This window comes from Ambystoma mexicanum, chromosome 8 (genome assembly GCF_040938575.1).
Source record: "Ambystoma mexicanum isolate Mex_15411 chromosome 8, UKY_AmexF1_1, whole genome shotgun sequence".
NCBI classification, from domain to species: Eukaryota; Metazoa; Chordata; class Amphibia; order Caudata; family Ambystomatidae; genus Ambystoma; species Ambystoma mexicanum.
Genome location: NC_090929.1, coordinates 623214490 through 623232766, shown reverse-complemented (window position 1 = coordinate 623232766; position 18277 = coordinate 623214490). Strand labels below are relative to the sequence as shown.

At 48.4% G+C, this 18277-nt stretch overlaps 1 protein-coding gene across 2 annotated transcripts in view; it reads left to right on the top strand.

Moving 5' to 3' along the window:
- HP1BP3 (heterochromatin protein 1 binding protein 3) overlaps positions 1 to 16705 on the top strand; it is a 901708-nt gene extending 885003 nt beyond the window's left edge. For both annotated transcript variants that reach the window (XM_069610338.1, XM_069610339.1), the window contains exon 12: positions 15109 to 16705. In XM_069610338.1, the coding sequence (XP_069466439.1) occupies positions 15109 to 15466 (358 nt within the window). In that variant the 3' untranslated portion in view covers positions 15467 to 16705. The remainder of the gene's footprint in view (positions 1 to 15108) is intronic.
- The last annotated feature ends 1572 nt before the right edge of the window (positions 16706 to 18277 follow it).

Genomic DNA, 18277 nt, shown 5'->3' with positions numbered 1-18277 from the left:
CAGTACCGCGCTTCAGCCTCAGAAGGAAAAAAGGCAGGACACGTCCATCCGGGTAGACCTGTCTCTGGTGGGGGGCATGCTTGCCCTTCACTGCCAATACTGGCGCATGAGGTTCGCGGACCCCTGGATCCTCTCAGTAGTGTCCACGGGCTACCGCCTACCTATCTTTGCTTCGACCCTCTCCTCCCCTCTGCCCCTACAGATTGGGACAGCAACTCTGTTGGCGGAAATTAGCTCGCTCTTAGAGAGTCAGGCAGTGGAGGAAGTCCTAGCCTCCCAGCGCGGCCTGGGCTTCTATTGATGGATTTTCGCCATACACAAGAACCAGGTGGGCCTGAGAGTGTTGGATCTTTCCCTTCCTCTTCAAAAATTACGGATGGTTAGCCCAGCGCTTATAGTGGAGAACTGCGCATGGGAGACTGTATGTGCTCCCTGGATCTGAAGAATGCGTACCTATACGTCCCGATCTGGCAGCCCCATCAGTCCTTTCGTAGGTTCAGGATCATGGGCTTTCATTTCCAACACAAGGTTCTACCCTTTGGACTCAATTCATCCCCCAGGGTATTTACAAGACTGGTGAACGTGGTGGCAGCCTTTCACAGGGTCCAAGGTCACCACATCTATCCATACTTGGACGGCTGGCTTGTCAGGGTAGGGTCTCCGGAGGCACTCCACCAAACCTCCTCTTCCACCCCCATGCATACGCTACACGAGTTGAGATTTTCTATCAATCTCCAGAAGTCACAGCTGGAGCCTACGCAGAATCCAACGTTCTCCAGTATTGTCTGTCATGGATTCACATGCTCATGAATATTCCCTGTCAGGCTGGGAATCCTTGGTAAAAGAAAAATCTGTTTCATTTCTAAACTTTGTCCTTTAAACCAGTCACTAAGCTCTGGGTCATACCGCCCTCTGCCTAAACCCCTCATCAGGCAGCCATCTTTGGATTTTTACTGCACGTTCAAGTGTTGGGAGTCCTCGTGGTTCGTTCTTTGAGCTTTTGTGTTTTTCGCGTTTGTGATAGGAAAATAAAATGTTTCTGTCAATCGAGCCCAAGTACTCTATCGATTACGCTTTCAATTAATGGGGACCCAATTTTGGCATCTTTCACGCCCCTCAAAAGCAGAAATATTAGTGTGTTCTTCTTGGAAGCTTCCAGAAGTTTGTCAGGCCTACACGTTCAGATCATGTCGGACGAGAAGGATGGCGCTTGCCTCTTCAAGCTGTGCTCCAGATGAGGTTTGCGGAATGGGTTCATGGACGACAAGCATTCCCATTGCCCGTATTGCCTACACCCAACGCATAAAGTAGATTGTGAGATCTGCCGTGCCTTCACTAAGCACACGATAAATGGTCGGCATGTCCTGTTAGCGACATGGCTCAAAACCAGGGCCTCTCCCCTGGTGATTCACAGGGGTATGCCTCTTCAGGATCCAGCCATCCGTGGGGGCCCCAACTCAAGGCCAAGCACCGCGAGTCTGCTTCCGTTGGGGTCGCCACTCCTGCGGTCCCGTGACGGTTAGGGCACGTTCATAGTCTCCATCAACATCGATCGCCAGCCACCGCTCAAGCTTTTCGTCCAAAAGGAAGTCCGCTACCCAGGGAAAGCTTTGGGTGATGCAGGAGAAGGCCAAGTAGGGTACGGTGTCCGACCTGCCCGTGAAGGCCAAGCAGGACAAGGGATCCGGCCTGCACGGGAAGGCCCAGGTGCTCCAGGCCAAATTGTCGTCCTCAATCGAGTTGGTGGTGGCCTCCCTCTCGAAGGCGAAAGTGGCGGACCCGGTCCAGGGTGCCCCGAAGGCGATCAGAGTGGCTCTTCCTCCCAGGAGGGAGGGAGGCTTCGGCCAAGCTGATTGAGAAGACTCCGAAGAAAAGGATGGACTACTGCCTGAGACCTCAAGACCCGAAAGGGGGGTAGGGGAGCAGTGAAGAACTGCAAGGAACAGACATTTCTTTGTCCAACAAGGAGCTACTTTCCATCCACACCATTCAGGGTGACGACGACGATGGAAACGCCGGGACGACGCCTCCCAGAGGCGGCAACGCCATCGACGTGAGTGACTAAATGGGCGCTGGGCCCAGCGACCCTGTCTCGCAGGATATCCTCTCGACCCTCCACATGCTGGTGTTGGAGATTCAGAGGAGGATGCCGATGATATTACCAGTGACCCTGTTCACACCGGGGCAACCACCAGCGAAGAAGGCGAGGCATCCTACACCTCTATTCCGACCGTTGCTGCCCTTCAAAACCTCCCTCCCCCTAGGAGGAGGGGGGTGGACAAGCTGACAACAGACGGCGGGATGGGAGATCCTCCGTCACCACAGCCGAGAGCTTCTCCACCGGAAGAAGTGGGATCCTTCCATTCCACAATCGCCCGTGCGTCAGAGCTTTTCCAACTCGCCCTGGAAGAGAAGGAGGGCTTCCTGTATCAGCGGCGGGAGGCGAAGATGAAGGCCATTCTGTTGGTCCCGCTCCTGGATGACGTTTGGGATGAGGGGCTGGCACTGCTGAAGAACTCGGCCCCAGCGAAGAGAGACCGGCTTGAAAATAAATACAGGGTGCCGGAGTCTGCATCCAAGTGTCTGCGGTCTCAACCATCGCCGACTGGGTGGGCTCGGTGGCCGACAGGAAGAAATTGTCGAGTTTGGAGTTTGGTGTCATAGTCTGCCCCCATTAGGGAGAATTCTCATAAATGTGCTAATTCCCTTCACCTTAGAGACCCCCAGCAACTTTGCTGGATTTTGAAAACCGGAATGAGCGTGAGCCTCCCTCTCCCCCCCCCCCCCCCCCCCCCCCCAACTCCTTCATGTATTTTGATGTGTGTTTTTCACTTGTGTTCTTTGATTATGGAGTTTTGGATAACTGCATAGGCATCAACTTTTCATGTGTGTTACACAGCACCTTCAGTGCAGTGACACAGGGATGTCTTTTAGAATTCCCAAAGGTTTAAATACCTTCTGTGGGATGAACTACTGTTCCCCACAGAATGAAAAGTGAAATTGTCTTTACTAGTCTTTCTAAATTCCTAGACCCAGCGCACACCATCTTACAATGGAGTGCTGGAGGGGTTACATAGTTTCCCCTGTGTCTAAATACTCATGTAGCGGTCAAATGCTACACTTTCCCATTGAAAAGGCTGGTGGCAGTGGTTTTACAACAAACTACCATGATTTTTCCCGACCGCAAACACCAGTAGCTAAAAATCAGGGGAGCCATGTTTTTCAAGATGGCACCTTAAGCCCCTTTGTTTAAACAGGTTGCGGTAGTATTTTTTCACCGTTTCTTTTTAGAAAGGTCCTTCTAGGGTTTGTCCCAGCATGCCAAACCAGGTTTGGTCCCTTTGTTCGTGTGACTTTGGCGGGCTTCAGGACTGAAGACCACCTCTTGAGTGTCTGGTGTGGGCAGGAAGTGAGGGAGGTGCCCGAAACTCCCTGTGCTTCGTCTCCTAGGAGACCCAAATGCACTCTGGCGTGATTGGCTGTCTGACTGTCCGGCAAGGACAGCCACCCTGCTGGGTGAGTAACAGCTAGGCTGGAATGAAAGGCCGAGAACTGTTGAAAAGGCGAGTCTCTTGGACTGGAAAGCAGAGTCGACCACTGGAACGAAAGAACCGAAGAGCTGGAAGAGGACGGCTGCTGCAGGTCCGAATTGCCGAGTTCATCTCGACAGAGAAGCCCCTTCAAGGACGACTTCTTCCTTTGAGTTGGTGGGACCAATCAACTCTAACCACCTGGATATCATTCTCAAGGCTGGTTATTATTAACCAGGGAGAGGGACACCAGCTTGTGTGCTTGAATTACAGCTACTGGAACTGAAGTGACTTCATTTTGTCTGCGTTTTCTGACAATCCCGTGCAGGAGTCCCCCGACGTCCTCCCTCTTGTCCCCACGACCGAGGCTCAGGAACAGTGAGATCTGCAGGAACTGCCAGGAATTTGTCTTCAGCTGCATCATTTGCTTCATACTAAGATACTGTGCCAACCCGATTGAGAGAACGCCACTCTCGCAGTGAAAGTTCGTGGAACTTTCCCAACTTACAGGCCTAGATCGGCTTATGACCCAACATATCATTCTTTTTCGTCTAAACTACTTCTGAGAACTTTTGCAAAGACTTTACCGTTTACTACAAGAACTGCTCTTTCCTATCCAAGACACTAGTCCATTGACTTTGGCCTATGCCTATTGAACTGAATTGAGTCCTCTAGTGAACTGAAACTATTTACACTGCCTAAGAAAGTAGAAGTGATACTTAACTTGTGCCTTTTACTACCATTGAAAGTAACTGAAGTGCCATTTTGCTCCTATATCAGGGGAGCCTAACTTGTTCAGAAACGTATTGTTTCAGTACTCAAGTGTTAGTGTATAATATTAAGTTGCCTCCTTCTAGTGAAATGTTTTCTAAATTATTATGTAATAAATTAATAAGAAGTTTTACCAAGAAACCTTGAGTATAAATGTCTGCTTGAACCACTGTGATTGAAAGACCTCTGTGTAACCTGTAACCTGTCTGCTCACATTCACTCTTGAGAGAAGCCTGGCTACTCAGATCGCTACAAAAACTGTGTGTGACTTATACCAGAGGTTGGTTTGGCTTAAACCTGTAGTCCTATTTGCATGTGGTGGTCCCATAGGGTACTGCATGCAATTTTGCCTAACAGCCCCTCGGACGAGGGGATGAAATTGGATTCCATGGGTAGAAAGGTCATCTAGTCAGCTGTGACCACGTCAATACGGCCAACGCCTTGGCGATCGTGGCCAGGTACGACCGGGAGCTTTGGTACAAAATGGCTCCTCGCCTGGATTTCTCCCCGATGACAAACTGTTCGAGGCTTTGAAGATCCTCGAACGGCGAGGTGGCGCCAGATCATGGTGGCACTGGACATCGTGGACACGGGTTTCTGCCAGATGGGCACCAGTATTTGCCTTTGCGGCTGGCTCAAGGCCACCAACTTCAGGCAAGAACTCCAGACGAGGGTCCTGGATATGCTGTTCGACAGTTCGGGAAGCCCGTCAATGAATTCCTCCGGGCCAACAAGACCGACACACAGATGGCCCATGCCTTGGCTACCCTGCAGCAACACTGGCCGTCCTTTCGTTCCTCAGGAGTGAAGTCCAGCATGTCTTTGAAGGGTTTTGGCGGGGGCTCATCCTCTTACTGCCAACCCTCCCGTTCTTTGACCCAGGAAGCCAACAGGGGTCGCTCCAAGGCTTTCGGTGCTGCCCGTCGTCGTCAAGAGCCCCAAGGCGGACTTATTTACCGCCAAGCAAGATTCAACCGGCCAGGACGTCGGCCCCTACCGATGCACACCTGGTGCGAGGCCGCCTGGAGATCTTCGTCAGCGTGTGCAAGACATCACCACCAATTGATGGGTTCTGGATGCTCTCGCCCACGGACACACCTTAGAATTTCAATGAAAATGTCTTCCAATACCACCGGTGGCCAGACAGGAAAATCACATCCCTCAGCTACTGCTGGAGGTTCGGGCCATGTTAAGAAAAAGGGTGATAGAGCTGGTTCCACTGCGACTCCGGTCGCCCGTATTTAGTCATGATACTTTCTCGTAAGAAAGACGAACGGGCCTGGAGGCCAATTCTCGACCTGTGACGACTCAACTACATAAGGTCCTAGAAGTTCAGGATGGTCACGCTGCAGCACATGCTTGGCCAGCTGGAGCAGGGAGACTTTCTGTCATCGTTGGATGTAGAAGACGCTTTCTTCTACGTCCCCATACGCGCTTCGTCATCCAAGGGTAGCTTTGCCAGTTCAAGGCTCTTCCTTTTGGACTGAAGTCGGCGCCCAGAGTCTTCACCAAGTGCCTGGCTCCAGTGGCGGCCCATCTGCGTCTACATGGGATCCATGTGTACCCTTACCTGGACGATTGGCTCATCCGGGCTAAGTCAAAGGATATCTGTCGACCACACGGCGAGGACCGTCCGACTGCTGTTGGACCTGGGGTTCTCGGTGAATTATGCAAAGTCCTGCTTGACTCCATCACAGTACGCGCTATTCCTGGGATCCAGACTCAACAGGGTGTCCTGCCTGGTGTCTCCATCGGAGGTGAGGATAGCGGCCATCTTGGGCAAGGTGCAAAGGCTGTTGGCACTAAAGATCGCCACAGTCTAGACCATCAAGTCGCTGCTCGGCTTTATGTCGTTCTGTATATACCTGATTCGGCTCTGCAGGTTGCGGATGTGTCCGCTCCAGGAGTTCGACGCCCGTTGGGTCCAGATGTCCAGAGGCTTCAGGATAGGATCGCGCTCGACGAGGAGCTCCATCGAGCGATAAGGTGGTGGGGCGTGTGCTCCAACATCGCCGGATGCACGGACTTCCAGAGCCCCCATTCCGATGGACACTTCTCTGGAAGGATGGGGAGCCAACACCAGATGCCTTCACGCCAGAGGCCTGTGGCTGCCGGAAGAGAAGACGCTACACATCAACGTACTGGAACTACAGGCAGTGTTTTGGGCCCTCAAGTTGTTTCTGCCGTCCCTCAAGGGCAAAGTGGTGAGGGTCTTCATAGACAATACCACCACAATGTTTCACATCCAGTATCAAGGGGGCACCAGATCTCCAGCGCTCTCCAGGGAGGCACAGGGCTTGTGGCACTGGGCCGTCGTCCAGGGGATGTTCCTAATTCCATTCAACCTGGCGGGAGTAAAGCACACAATCACCGACTCTCTCAGCAGGGAGCTGCGCTCTTGCCACGAGTGGAAGCTTCGGTAGAATCAAGTGGACAACCTCTTCCTCAAGTGGGGTAGCCCCCAAATCGATCTGTTTGCAACTGCGACGAACACCAAGTGCCTGAGGTTCACCAGCAGGTTCCCCCAGCCGGGGAGCATGGGGGACGTTCTCCTTCCCTTGGAAAGGCCTGTTTCTGTACACGTTCCCTCCATTACCACTACTACTTCGAGTCATCGGTCAACTCAGACATTCTGGTGCAGGATGATCCTTGTTACTCTGGCGTGGAAGAAGCAGATCTGGCACCCAGACTTTTTCAGCATGTCAATGTCCTCTCCAGTCAAGCTGCCGGTGGTTGCGGATCTCCTCGCCAGGGAAGTGGACGCAAATTCTGCACCACGACCCAGGTTCACTGAACTTGAAGGCCTGGCTCCTGCAGCATTGGAGTTTGATGGTTACGAGTTCCGGCGGACTGCAGGGAGGTACTAGCCAAGGCCAGGGCGTTGTCGACTTTGAAGTGCTATGGACACAAATGGAAGCGTTTGGAGACTTGGTGCTGGTCACTGAAGATCAACCCTCTGAGGGTCACGGCCCCTCAAGTACTTCTGTATTTACTGTCATTGGCTAAATTGGGGCTGGCGCATGCCTCCAAGATGCATCTGGCGGCCATTTCCTGCTATACCAGGTCTCTGTGATGGTCTTTGTGGTTGCACCGTCTAGTCAAAGAGTTCATCAAGGGTCTGTTTCGTCCGTTCCTGCTGGTGAAGGCTCAGTCCCCAAAGTGGGAGTTCAATGTGGTGTGGACTAGGCTCATGGGGGGGGGGGTCCCATTCATACCTATGCATTCAGCTCCGCTCAAGTTTCTGTCGTGAAAAACCGCTTTCCTCGTGGACATCACCTCTGCAAGAGGTGGTGAGATCGAGGCCCTGTCCTGCAAGCGCGGCGCGGGTGGTGCTGCAAACGCACCCCTCCTTCATGCCCAAGGTTCCAGGTGTTAATCTGTGTTTTTTCCAACGCCTTTGTCGCTGGTCGTAGGGACTTTGCTCTCGCTGGATGTGGCTTGAGTGCTGACGTTTTATGTGGCCTGCACAAAGTTTCCATAAGATTTCTCAGCTTTTTGTGAAATTTGGTCCTGTCAACCATGGGAAGGCCTTGTCCAAGACTTCCATCTCCAGGTGGCTCTCTGGCTGCATCACTCATCGTCACTGGTGACAAACCGACTGCTGTGTTAGGCAAAGTTTGTATGCAGTACCCTCTGGGAACACTACAAACAACTCTCCCTACAGGTCTAAGCAAACCAACCTTTGGTATAAGCTTGTACGGCACCGTTTTGGTATCTTGAGCAGCCAGGCTTATCTCAAAAGGGGAAATGTGAGCTGTAGTGGAGTTAGACAAAGATTCACAGTTACAGGTATTCAAATTAACTCTTATACTTAAGGTTTCTTGCATATCAATAATTAATTTGTCAGTCAGTTATAAAGCATTATTTACAAGGGAGCAAATATAATAGTAACACACAAATATACTTCAATACTGTACAGTCTTAGTTTCTAAATTAGTAAATACCCTTTTGGGACGGCCCACAGACACAACCTACACCCACAGGTGACTTCAATAACAAGGGTGCTGGAGAAATGAATATCTTACTGTTTGCATTTAGGGTACTTTTAGAGGTTGGTAAAAGGCCAAGTTTATTAAAACACAAGAGACCGCAAATATTCTTAAGCAGGAAAATACTTTTGGATCCTTCAAGAAGTCATACAATTGAATAGGCCAAGCCAAAGTTAATGGGCAAAAGTCTTCGATAGGATTAAACACTTCTTAGGAGTCTTTGAAAAGAAGAATCAAATGTAGGGCCACAAGCTGATTAGACTTGTGAGTTGTAGTTACAAGCTCTCTAAAGTAAGAGGTAAGTACTCTAAGACTTTGTTACAGTACCTTAGAAATTAAGAAAAAGATGCAGCTGATGACTTCTGTTCCTGTGCAGCTCTGCAGCTCTCACTGGTCCTGGGCCTCAGTCGTGGGGACAAAAGGGAGGATGTTGGGGGACTCCTGCAATGCACTGGGACAGGCAAAACTTGCAACCGGCAAACTTCACTTTCAGTGGCTGTTCAGTGTTTCAGCTCCTCATCTCTACCGCAAATAGCAACACTGCGATTCCTTGCTATCGAGATGGACTTTCCTTGCTTCTGTGGTCCCGCACTATGTTGAGGGGCTCGGGCTTGGTCAGTCCTGCTTCCTGGGAGTCCGGAGGATCTTCCAAAAGTTCTAGGCCAGCTTAAAAGCAATGCACACAATCTGGTGTTCCTCTCCCTGGCTATACTGTTTCCAGCAGCAACTCTGTGGAAATTCAACCATCTCTGAGATGGATGTACAGGGGGCTTACTTTGGAGTTGATTGGTCACACCAACTCAAGGGAAGAAGTCGTCCTTGCATGGACTTCTCTGTCGATGCGAACTTGGCGTTTCGGCACTGCAGCAGGGCTTCACCGGGCAAACCAATGGTCCAGGAGTTGCAGCAGGTGTCCTCTTCAAGTACTTCTTCGGTTCCTTCGTCCAGTGGTCGACTCTGCCTTCCAAACCAGTGGACTCGCCTTTTATTCAGTTCTCTCCCATTCATTCCAGCCTAGCTGTCAGTCACCCAGCGGGGTGGCTGTCCTTGCCGGACAGTCAGCCGGCCAATCGCCACAGAGTGCATTTGGGTATCCTATGAGACTAAGCACAGGGAGTTTCGAGCACCTCCCTCACCTCCTGCCTACCCCAGACACCCTGTAGCCAGAGGCGGGTTTCACTCCTGAACGCCACCAAAGGCGAAATGAACAAAGAGACCAAACCTGGTTTGGCGTGTCTAGAAGGACCTTTCCACAAAGAAATGACGAAAAAAGACTGTGCACCATTTTGACAAAGATGGCTCCCGTGTGCGCTTTACTGTAGCTGTGAACACAGCTCGCGGTAAAGGCACACTATGGTAATTCAAATAAAGCCACTGCCACCAGCCATTCAGTGAGGAAAGGGTAACATGAAAAATGTTACATGATAAGCTAGACAAAGGGGATTCTAGGTAACCGCTCCAGCACTATGTTAAAATAATGTGTGCTGGGTCTAGCAAGTTAAAATAAGTAAAGTCAATTTCACTTTACTGCTCTGGGAAACAGTAGTTTATCCCAGAGAAGGTAGTTAAACCTTTAGGAAATCTGAAAGACTTCCCTGTACTGCACTGAAGGTGCTGTGTGACACAATCTAAAGATGATGCCTATGGAGTTTGTCAGACTCTGTAACCAAATGAAAAAGTGTACAAAATCACATTAAAAATGTAGGAAAAAGGGTCACACTCTCTCCAGGTTAAAAAAGTCACGTCCTCAAAATCCAGCAAAGTTGCCGGGGGTCTCTAAGGTGGAGGGAATTAGCACATTTCTGAGAATTCTCCTAACACTCTACCTGTCCGTCCGAGAGCCCATTCTACCAGAGTGATTGCTGCAACGACTGCGCTCTTGTCTGGTGTGCCCCTGCTGGACATCAGCATGGCTGCTACATGGAGGTCTAGGCACACTTGCATGAAATTCTACTGCGTCGACAGGGATTCCAGGGTCGGCCAAGCAGTGCTACGCAACCTTTTCGCTTGAAGGTGAGCCTGGTGAGGAGTTGAGAGTAATTGCTTCTGTTGAGCTTTGTGTATATGTTGGGGTGTACTGGGACCCTCTTTTTTTTGTTAGAGGGGGCCAGTGTCATGAGGGTGAACTTAACAGGACATATGTATACAGGACTAAGGCTACCCCTCCCTTTTGACACTTCCAGGTGTTAGTTACCACACATTTAACAGATATTGGTATTTAATCTGTACATGTATTACAACAGATCACCACAGTTGCATTTCGCAAACATTATTTCCCGTTAAATGTGTGGTAACTAACACCTGCAAGTGTCAAACGGTAGGGGTAGCCTTAGTCCTGTATACATATGTCCTTTTCTGTTGAGCCTTGCCACCTCCCGTGGTTGTGTATATATGTTCTGCTCCGTATTCTTTATTCATGAGCCTGTGAATCCATGCCAGAACCCATGCTGGCGAAGGAACAAGTTACTTGCCTGTAATTGTTCTGCAGCATGGGTCTGGCATGGATTCACATATTGCCACTTTACGTGCTACCAAATCTGAAGATGGCTGCCAGAGGAGGGGTTTAGAGAGAGGACAGTCATTGGCTGGGGGCAGTATGACCCGGAGCTCAGTGATTTTAATACTCTGCAGCTTCCACTAGATGTTGGGCTATGCACAGCATGTGAATCCAAGCAGCTACAAGCATCAGAAATATGATTACGGTGAGTAATGTATCCCTTAAATTAGCCTCACAACTTTTTATGGCTGGTGGCAGTGGTTTAATTTTCCTACCATTGTGCGTTTCTACCTCAGGCTGAATCCTCAGCTGCAGTAGTGCACCTATGTGTGCCAATTTTGTCAAAATAACCCGGTCTTATTTTTTCGCCATTTCTTGCTTGTGAGGTCTTTCTTGGTTTATACTCTGCGCGCCAAACCAGGTTTAACTCTTTTGTTCATTTTGCCTTTGGTGGGCTTCAGTACTGAAACCCACCTCTGGCTGCAGTGTGTCTGGCAGGACAGGAAGCAAGGGAGGTGCCCGCCCTGTCCTTAGTCTCCTTGGTTATCTGAATGCACCCAGTGCTGATTGGCTGGCTGGCTGGCTGTCTTTGCAGAACAGCCACTTTGCTGTGTGATTGACAGCTAGGCTGTGCATGAATGGGAGAAATCTGCATAAAAGAAGAGGTTGCTTGGACTGAAGGCTGAGTTGACCACTGGACGAAACATCCGACTAAGGAATCCTGAAGAGAAGCTTGCTGCACCCTCCTGGACCGTTGAACTTCCCGGTGAAGCCCTGCTGCAGTGCTGAAACTCCAATTCTGAATCGAGTAGCGAAGGCCCTGAAAGGACGACTTCCGTTGGGTTGTTGGGACCAACTAACCCCAAGATTATCTTTGCTGGAGGACCTTCCCCTAACTGGCTGTACTTCTTTACTGCTTCTGGAACCAAGTGCCAGGGTTCGATAAATCCATAGTCTAGTGCATCATCTTTAAGCCAGACCAGAGCTCCAGGAAGATCCCGAGGACCCTCCCGAAGCAGGACTACCCAAGCCACCTCACCAGAATGCTGGACTCAAGAAGCAAGAGAAGCCCATCAAGTGCCGTAACATCCGCAGTGGTGCTATTTGCTCGTAGCTGAAATTGCAAAGTGCCACTGAACTGAAGAGCCTGTAGCCACAGCCGACCTTCAAACTGCAGTGCAGGAGTCCCCAGACGTCCTTCCTCTGGTCCCCACCACTGAAGCCCAGGAACCCAGGATCTGCAACCAGAACAGAAGCCAGCCGGATCCTCTTCAAATCTAATATACTGTGCTAAGGGATACTTAACTCTTTTGTCTGAAGCTTGCATTATCTCACTTAAGACTTTCAGTGGCTGCTTTTGCAGAGTTGATCTCAGCTCTGACTTTAACAAGACTAACCGCTTTTGGCCCAACAGTGATTTTCTACAAACTCTCTAACTTTGTGCGAGACTTTTGTGCTATCTAAAGAAGTTCCTCAGCTCCATAGACCTTGTTCACATTGACTCTAGCTGTCCTGGCTTGCTGCAGACTCTTCTGACCTTAACTGTCCCTCATAGGTGGTGCATAAGTTTAACTTTTATTGCTGGGAAAGATCTAATCTAGACTTAATTTGGGAGATTGAAAAGTGCTCACATGCTCTGAGAACCTGTTAACCTTTTTCCTAACCTTTTCCTTTTCCACAACCTCAGAATTTTACCAAGCATAGAAAAGTGATATTTAAATGTCAGTACTGACCTAGTAATTGAATTCACCGCGGGGTGTTGGAAGTGTATTGCCAGCATCGCTGAGTATCTACTTGCTTATCCTAAATCTGAGAAAGTGTTATGAAGTGTATTTTAATGGTTGCATATTGCCCTTTTTAAAGAAGGCTTCTTTAAAACTGACCGTTACACAAGGTTTTCTAGTAAAATAATTATTTAAGTGTTATTTTGATACTTTTATGTGTGGATTTCGATGCTCTACAGCTCATATTTACCCCTCTTGAGATAAATAAAGCCGGTAAGATAGCTCAGCGGGTTAAGCGCTCGCTGCGATCTGAGCGTGATCTGCAGGTCGCAGGTTCGAATCCCGGCCCGGCCAAGTCGGCCTTTCATCCTTCCGAGGTCGGTAAATGAGTATCAATTTCGGTTGGGTGATATTGTATGTAAATATGTACTCTGTAAAGTGATTTGGACTAAGGCCCTATATAAATAACACATCATTATAAATCTGGCTGCTCAGTCACTCTACCACCTTGTGTAGTACAGACCAGTACCAATAGGTGGATTACCTAATACCAAGAGGACATGGCTGGTGTAGTCTCCCACAGCGTTACTGCATACAATCCTGCCTAACACCTTGCACACGAGGGGTGGGGGGCTGTGAAACATCCAGCCAGGCTGGTCCTAGCACCTTGCCTCCTGCTCAGCTGAGGCTCGCGCCGGCGCGCTTGTCAGGTGGCAATTGGGGTATAATTCAGGAGGTCAGAAAGCCCACTACCCTTGCACAGCATAAAAGCATGTGGTCATGGTTCTGTCGTTGGGCTGGGAGAATGGGGTAGAACCCTCTCCTTTGCTCAGTGTATGATATTATCTCCTTCTCAGCCCACTTGTACCGTTCTGGGGTACAGGTTGACACCTGCCATACCTACTTGGCAGCAATGGGGTCCTACAAGAATTCGGATGATGGTGTTTTTTCAGCAGCAAACTCGGATGTCAATGCTCACCTCGTGGGTTTGTCGCAACTGTTCCCTCTGGTCCATAGACAGCACCCTGTTTGGGATCTGAATTGGGGCGCTCTGCGCAAGCCATTTGCACCATTGGCTTCAGTGGACCTCGGTGGGTAACACTGATGACTGCTCTGCTGATGGCGCTCAATGTGAAACGGTCTCTGCATTCCCTGGATCTGCAGAGGGTGCTGAAATTCTTTCTCTCACGGACAAAGTAGCAAAGGAAGACAGAAGCTCTGTCACGTTTGGGGGCACGGTCCCTGGGACTCGAGCCTCCGAAGGCATCCATTGTCCGCTTGATGGCTATGGCCATTTCTGAATCTTGCATGGCCATTGGTAGAAAGGTGCCAGCGGAAATCCACACTCCTGCAGCAAGAGCCAAGTCCACAGCGGTGGTGTGAAAGGGCACGTGTCTTGGGAGACTTTTTAGCAAGGTGGCTTCTTGGGCTTCTCATCAGCTTTCTGCAAGCATTACTCATTGGACAACAGCTCCAGGAAGGACGCCGAGTTTGGACAGTCCTCCAGAACTTCTTTGCCTCTAGCTAGACCCGTGTTCACCACCTCGCTTCATTTGTTTCGGTGGAATCGCCCATAAGGATGGGGAAAGGAGACGGGACGTATGAGTAATACGTTACTCACTCTAGTGACTAGAGTACTCATAGTCCTTAGTCCCCTTTCCTCCATCCGTCCCACCTACCTTCCCTCCGCTACTAGGCCAGGGGCTAAAAAGTTATCAGTACAGCCTGGTTTACACGCATCCGATGTGTCTAAAGGGGATTGAAGTAAGATGCCAGAGGGCAGGGCCTAGTGGGCGTGCTTGTTTTTCAGAGGTGAACATTGAATTCCTTAAATTGGTTGCTTGATGTTGCTAACTGCACTATATATATTGGTGATAGAAAAAGGGTTGTATGAAGGAAAGATGACTCAGAATTAGGGGTACAGTTGTCACTAAGGTGAGTACGGTTTCCTGGTTTGTGGGATTTATTTCCTGGAAGATCTACTCGCACAACATGGGACAAATTGAGTGCCCTGCCATTATAGAATGGTAGGAAAACCGTTTCACTACCCTTTTTATTATCTAGCAAAGTAAACAGTGACATTCCCCATGTAACTTAATTCCACCCTATCCACAATGATTGACGGGGTAAAGGAGCTGTGCACATGGCCCTGGAAGAGATGCTTGCATTGTGGTTGCATGCACTGTAGCTGTTAAGCAAGTTAGCACGTTTGCAATGTCCAGCCCATCCTGTGCCAGTTTTGCAATGAAAGTTTGCGATGTTCCTGATACGTATGTTCTGCATGTGAGAGAATTTTGTGTAACCCTTTGGTGTGTGCTAGATACAGATAACCTAGAGACAGATTTGCACATGGTACCCAAGTATTTCCCTTCTGTGTGCATCAACCCAAAAGCAAAGTTAGCTTGCTTTTACTTCTCACCACACTTACAGAACCTCCAGAGTGGCTGGAGCCCATGCAATGGGCATTTTTAAATCCCAGGAACCTAACACAACTTGCCAGACCAATCCAAATGCTTTACAACTATTTTTGGTATACTATCAACACTACCTGCATTGTGGCATTCACAATTACTCTAACTTTGTGTTCTCTATCACAGGATGCAGAAAAAGATTTCCTCGCGAGGCCGCCCTACTGCCCCACTGAAACGGCAGGTGACCAAACCCAAACCGAAAAGGGGCCCCCCAAAACCACGAGGAAATATTAAAAGTGCCCCAAAAAAGGTTCCACAGAAAGCACCACCGAAAGCTCCACCAACACCTACAAAGAAAGCAAAGCCAGCACCTTCACCAGCAAAGATTACAAAGTCCACCAGTACTCCTGCCAAAAAAGCAAGGCCAGCACCTGCCAAGAAACCTGTGGGAAGTTCTGAGAAGAAACATACTGATGTGGACAAAGAGTCCACACCACCTTCAAAGGGCAAATCCAATATGAGGAAATCCCAGAGGGGAAAGTAAAATTCAAATGTTTATGTACATGAAAAAAGAAAAGCGTTGGGTGAGGGAGGAAATAATGTTTTTTAAAGGTCAATTGTTAGTTTTGACGTCCTACATTGCCTTTCTTTTTTTTTTTTAAATGAATTTTAAAGCAAGAAAAGGGGTAAAACATGATGGGTATTTTGTTTAGACGTAAAATTTGTTCTTTGCGTACTCAAAAGCTCTAAAAGATGGGACTTATTCGTTCCCTTTCTTAGAATATGTATTCTGTACATTATTTTGCTTTTAAATATTCTAGCCCCGATTTGATACTGCAGCAGATGAAATTACATGGATTTTAACTTATGAGGAGTTCTTTAAGAAAAACGTATGCCAGTCTCAGTTTTATACTGTCATTTTTAACCCTTGCTGGTAAGAATTGTCTTTTCTTCCTTGTTGGATGAGCATACTAGTTTATGAGCTTTGTTCTGTGTTGTACAGTTTAGGGAAGCTTTGGTTTTACCTAGAACTGTTCAAGGAATTGACTATTTTTAGTATGGTTGTCTTTGTTCCTCAGTCACATGTCATCCTGTATACCTTCTTTTGACTTTTAAGCCTATCCTTTTTTTATCCGTGAAGGACCCACACATGACAAGTAATGTCCTTCCACTTTCTTGGTGTTGTCAAGCAGCATGGATTGCCTTGCAAAACACCAATACAAAAATACTGGAGGAATTTAGAAATACGGAATTGTTTTTATATTGTTTATTTTAAGGTATTGTTTGAGTGGCCACCTGCAGAACTTCCATATTTAGAAGGAACAGAAATAGTAGCCTTAATTCCTAGGTGCTATTTGTTGAGGGTCTTCCTTTTTCACCATCTTTTTCCTCCTCTGGTAAGTAGATGAGGTCAGATGCTAGTCACTCTTCCCACCCAGTTGAACCACACCAAAGCTGGGAAAAAATTGGAGTTTGGACAAATTCCAAAGGTGCTTTTCCAGCTATGACTGCCCCTTTTCCCGTTGGTGCTGAACAGTTGCTGGAGAGCTGCTCTGGAACAGTGCTTAGATGTGTTGACAATAAGTGTGTTGCTAGAACTGTGGTTAAGTTAGGGATAGCTGCGGAGAACACATTCTCTGGTTTTAATTTGAAGTGATTTATCAAAATTCTGTTGTTTTACAGACCCCCGTTTGTCACCTTTTTTGCCTTTTATAACTGTGGAAAGTGTCAGTTGCTAATCTAGGGATGTAAACAAATAAAAAATCTGTTTGCTAAAATAAAATGTGTTGGTCTTCTTAAAGCTTGCTAAATGCCACTTGTCTCGGAGTTGAAATTTCTTCCTCTGTTTGACAAGATTTAATATTCATATTTTTTACTTGTATAAGAAAACGGGCAACATCTCAAAGATGCCACACAAGAATACAAAAATGTCTCCATTGTGTACTTAACCTCTGCCCTGCCACAACCCACTTTATCAATGAGACTTGAAAACACAATCCAATAATGAAGACTGAACACCTTGCAACACTAAATGGCAAGAAGAGCAGATCGGACTAGGTCATGTCCAACTAATGTTAGTTGAATTTTCCCTGAAGGGAGCCATGTCTAGTGCTACACAGCATATACACTGTCAGGCAGACTTCTCACAAGCATAGCATACCAAGGAAGAAAATGAGTAAGTTGGCCTACAGATCAGTGAACACACCTGTTGAGGTGGATTTTCAGAATGAACCCTTTACCATACTGGGGGGTCTATCATGACCTTGGCAGTATCCCGGCGGCAAATCCACTGGGATACCACCCCAATGCAAATTGTGTTACTGTAACTCGCTAGTAGTCTGGATCCTGACTTGAGAGGGGCAGGGGGTATTCCCCGTTTCCAATGGGACATTCTGGGCGATGTTAACGCTGCGGTAATAGCGCCACAAATGGGCGTGAAGTGCTAAGATTTACCTCCAGCAAAAAGCTGGAGGTAAATCTCCCACTTTCCACCCAAACTCTGCATTGGGTGGAGCGTTAATTGAGTGGTAATAGCGTTACCGCTGCATTTATGCAGCTCTGCCCAACCTTTGATGACCCCCTGTGTATGGTAATGACTGAGAAACAGAACAAATAGCAATTTAGAACCGGTTGGAGACAGGTAAGTAAACTGGGGCCCCCACAAAAAACATAGCTCTTGCTCCACAAAATGAAGTTCTATGAATTTCTCTGAGTTCCAAGGCTGAACTCAGAACAGAAACAGCTGCAGCTGGGTAGCCCAGGAGACTGCTGGTCAGTCCACCAGATGGTCCAGGGACACTGAAGGCACAGCAGGCTTGGACTTTCAAGCCGTGGTTGGGACAGCTTGCTCCCAGCCGTCACTGGGTCGAAGCACCAACAGTGGTCTTCCGGAGACCTGTAGATAGGTGTACAGCTTCACCTGGACTTGGCTGGAGACCATGCTGGTCAGCTTCAGCAGTCAATAGTCCGTGGGAAGTCTGTGATCTGTGCTTCTTCGTAGGTGTCTTGACTCCAACAGTCTGAATAGATGCAGTATTCCACCAATGGAAGGATCTGCAACATTCAAACTGGCTGGGGCTGTCCAATCCTCATGGACAGCCTTTGGCCTGTTAAGGATACTAATCAGGTGTCACACACCGGACCAGGACACTTGGTCTTATCCTGTGATGTGGCACTCGATAGGAATGCTTTTTCTTTAATTTCAATGAATTCGAATTGAGCCGATACCCGACCCGTCTCTCACCCCCTTTTACAAATACCCCGGGTCACAATGCACCATGAACCAGGCCGGTTGATGAAAATACAATATTTATTTTTAAAGCTCACAAAAATCACACAAATTTTAATATTGGGC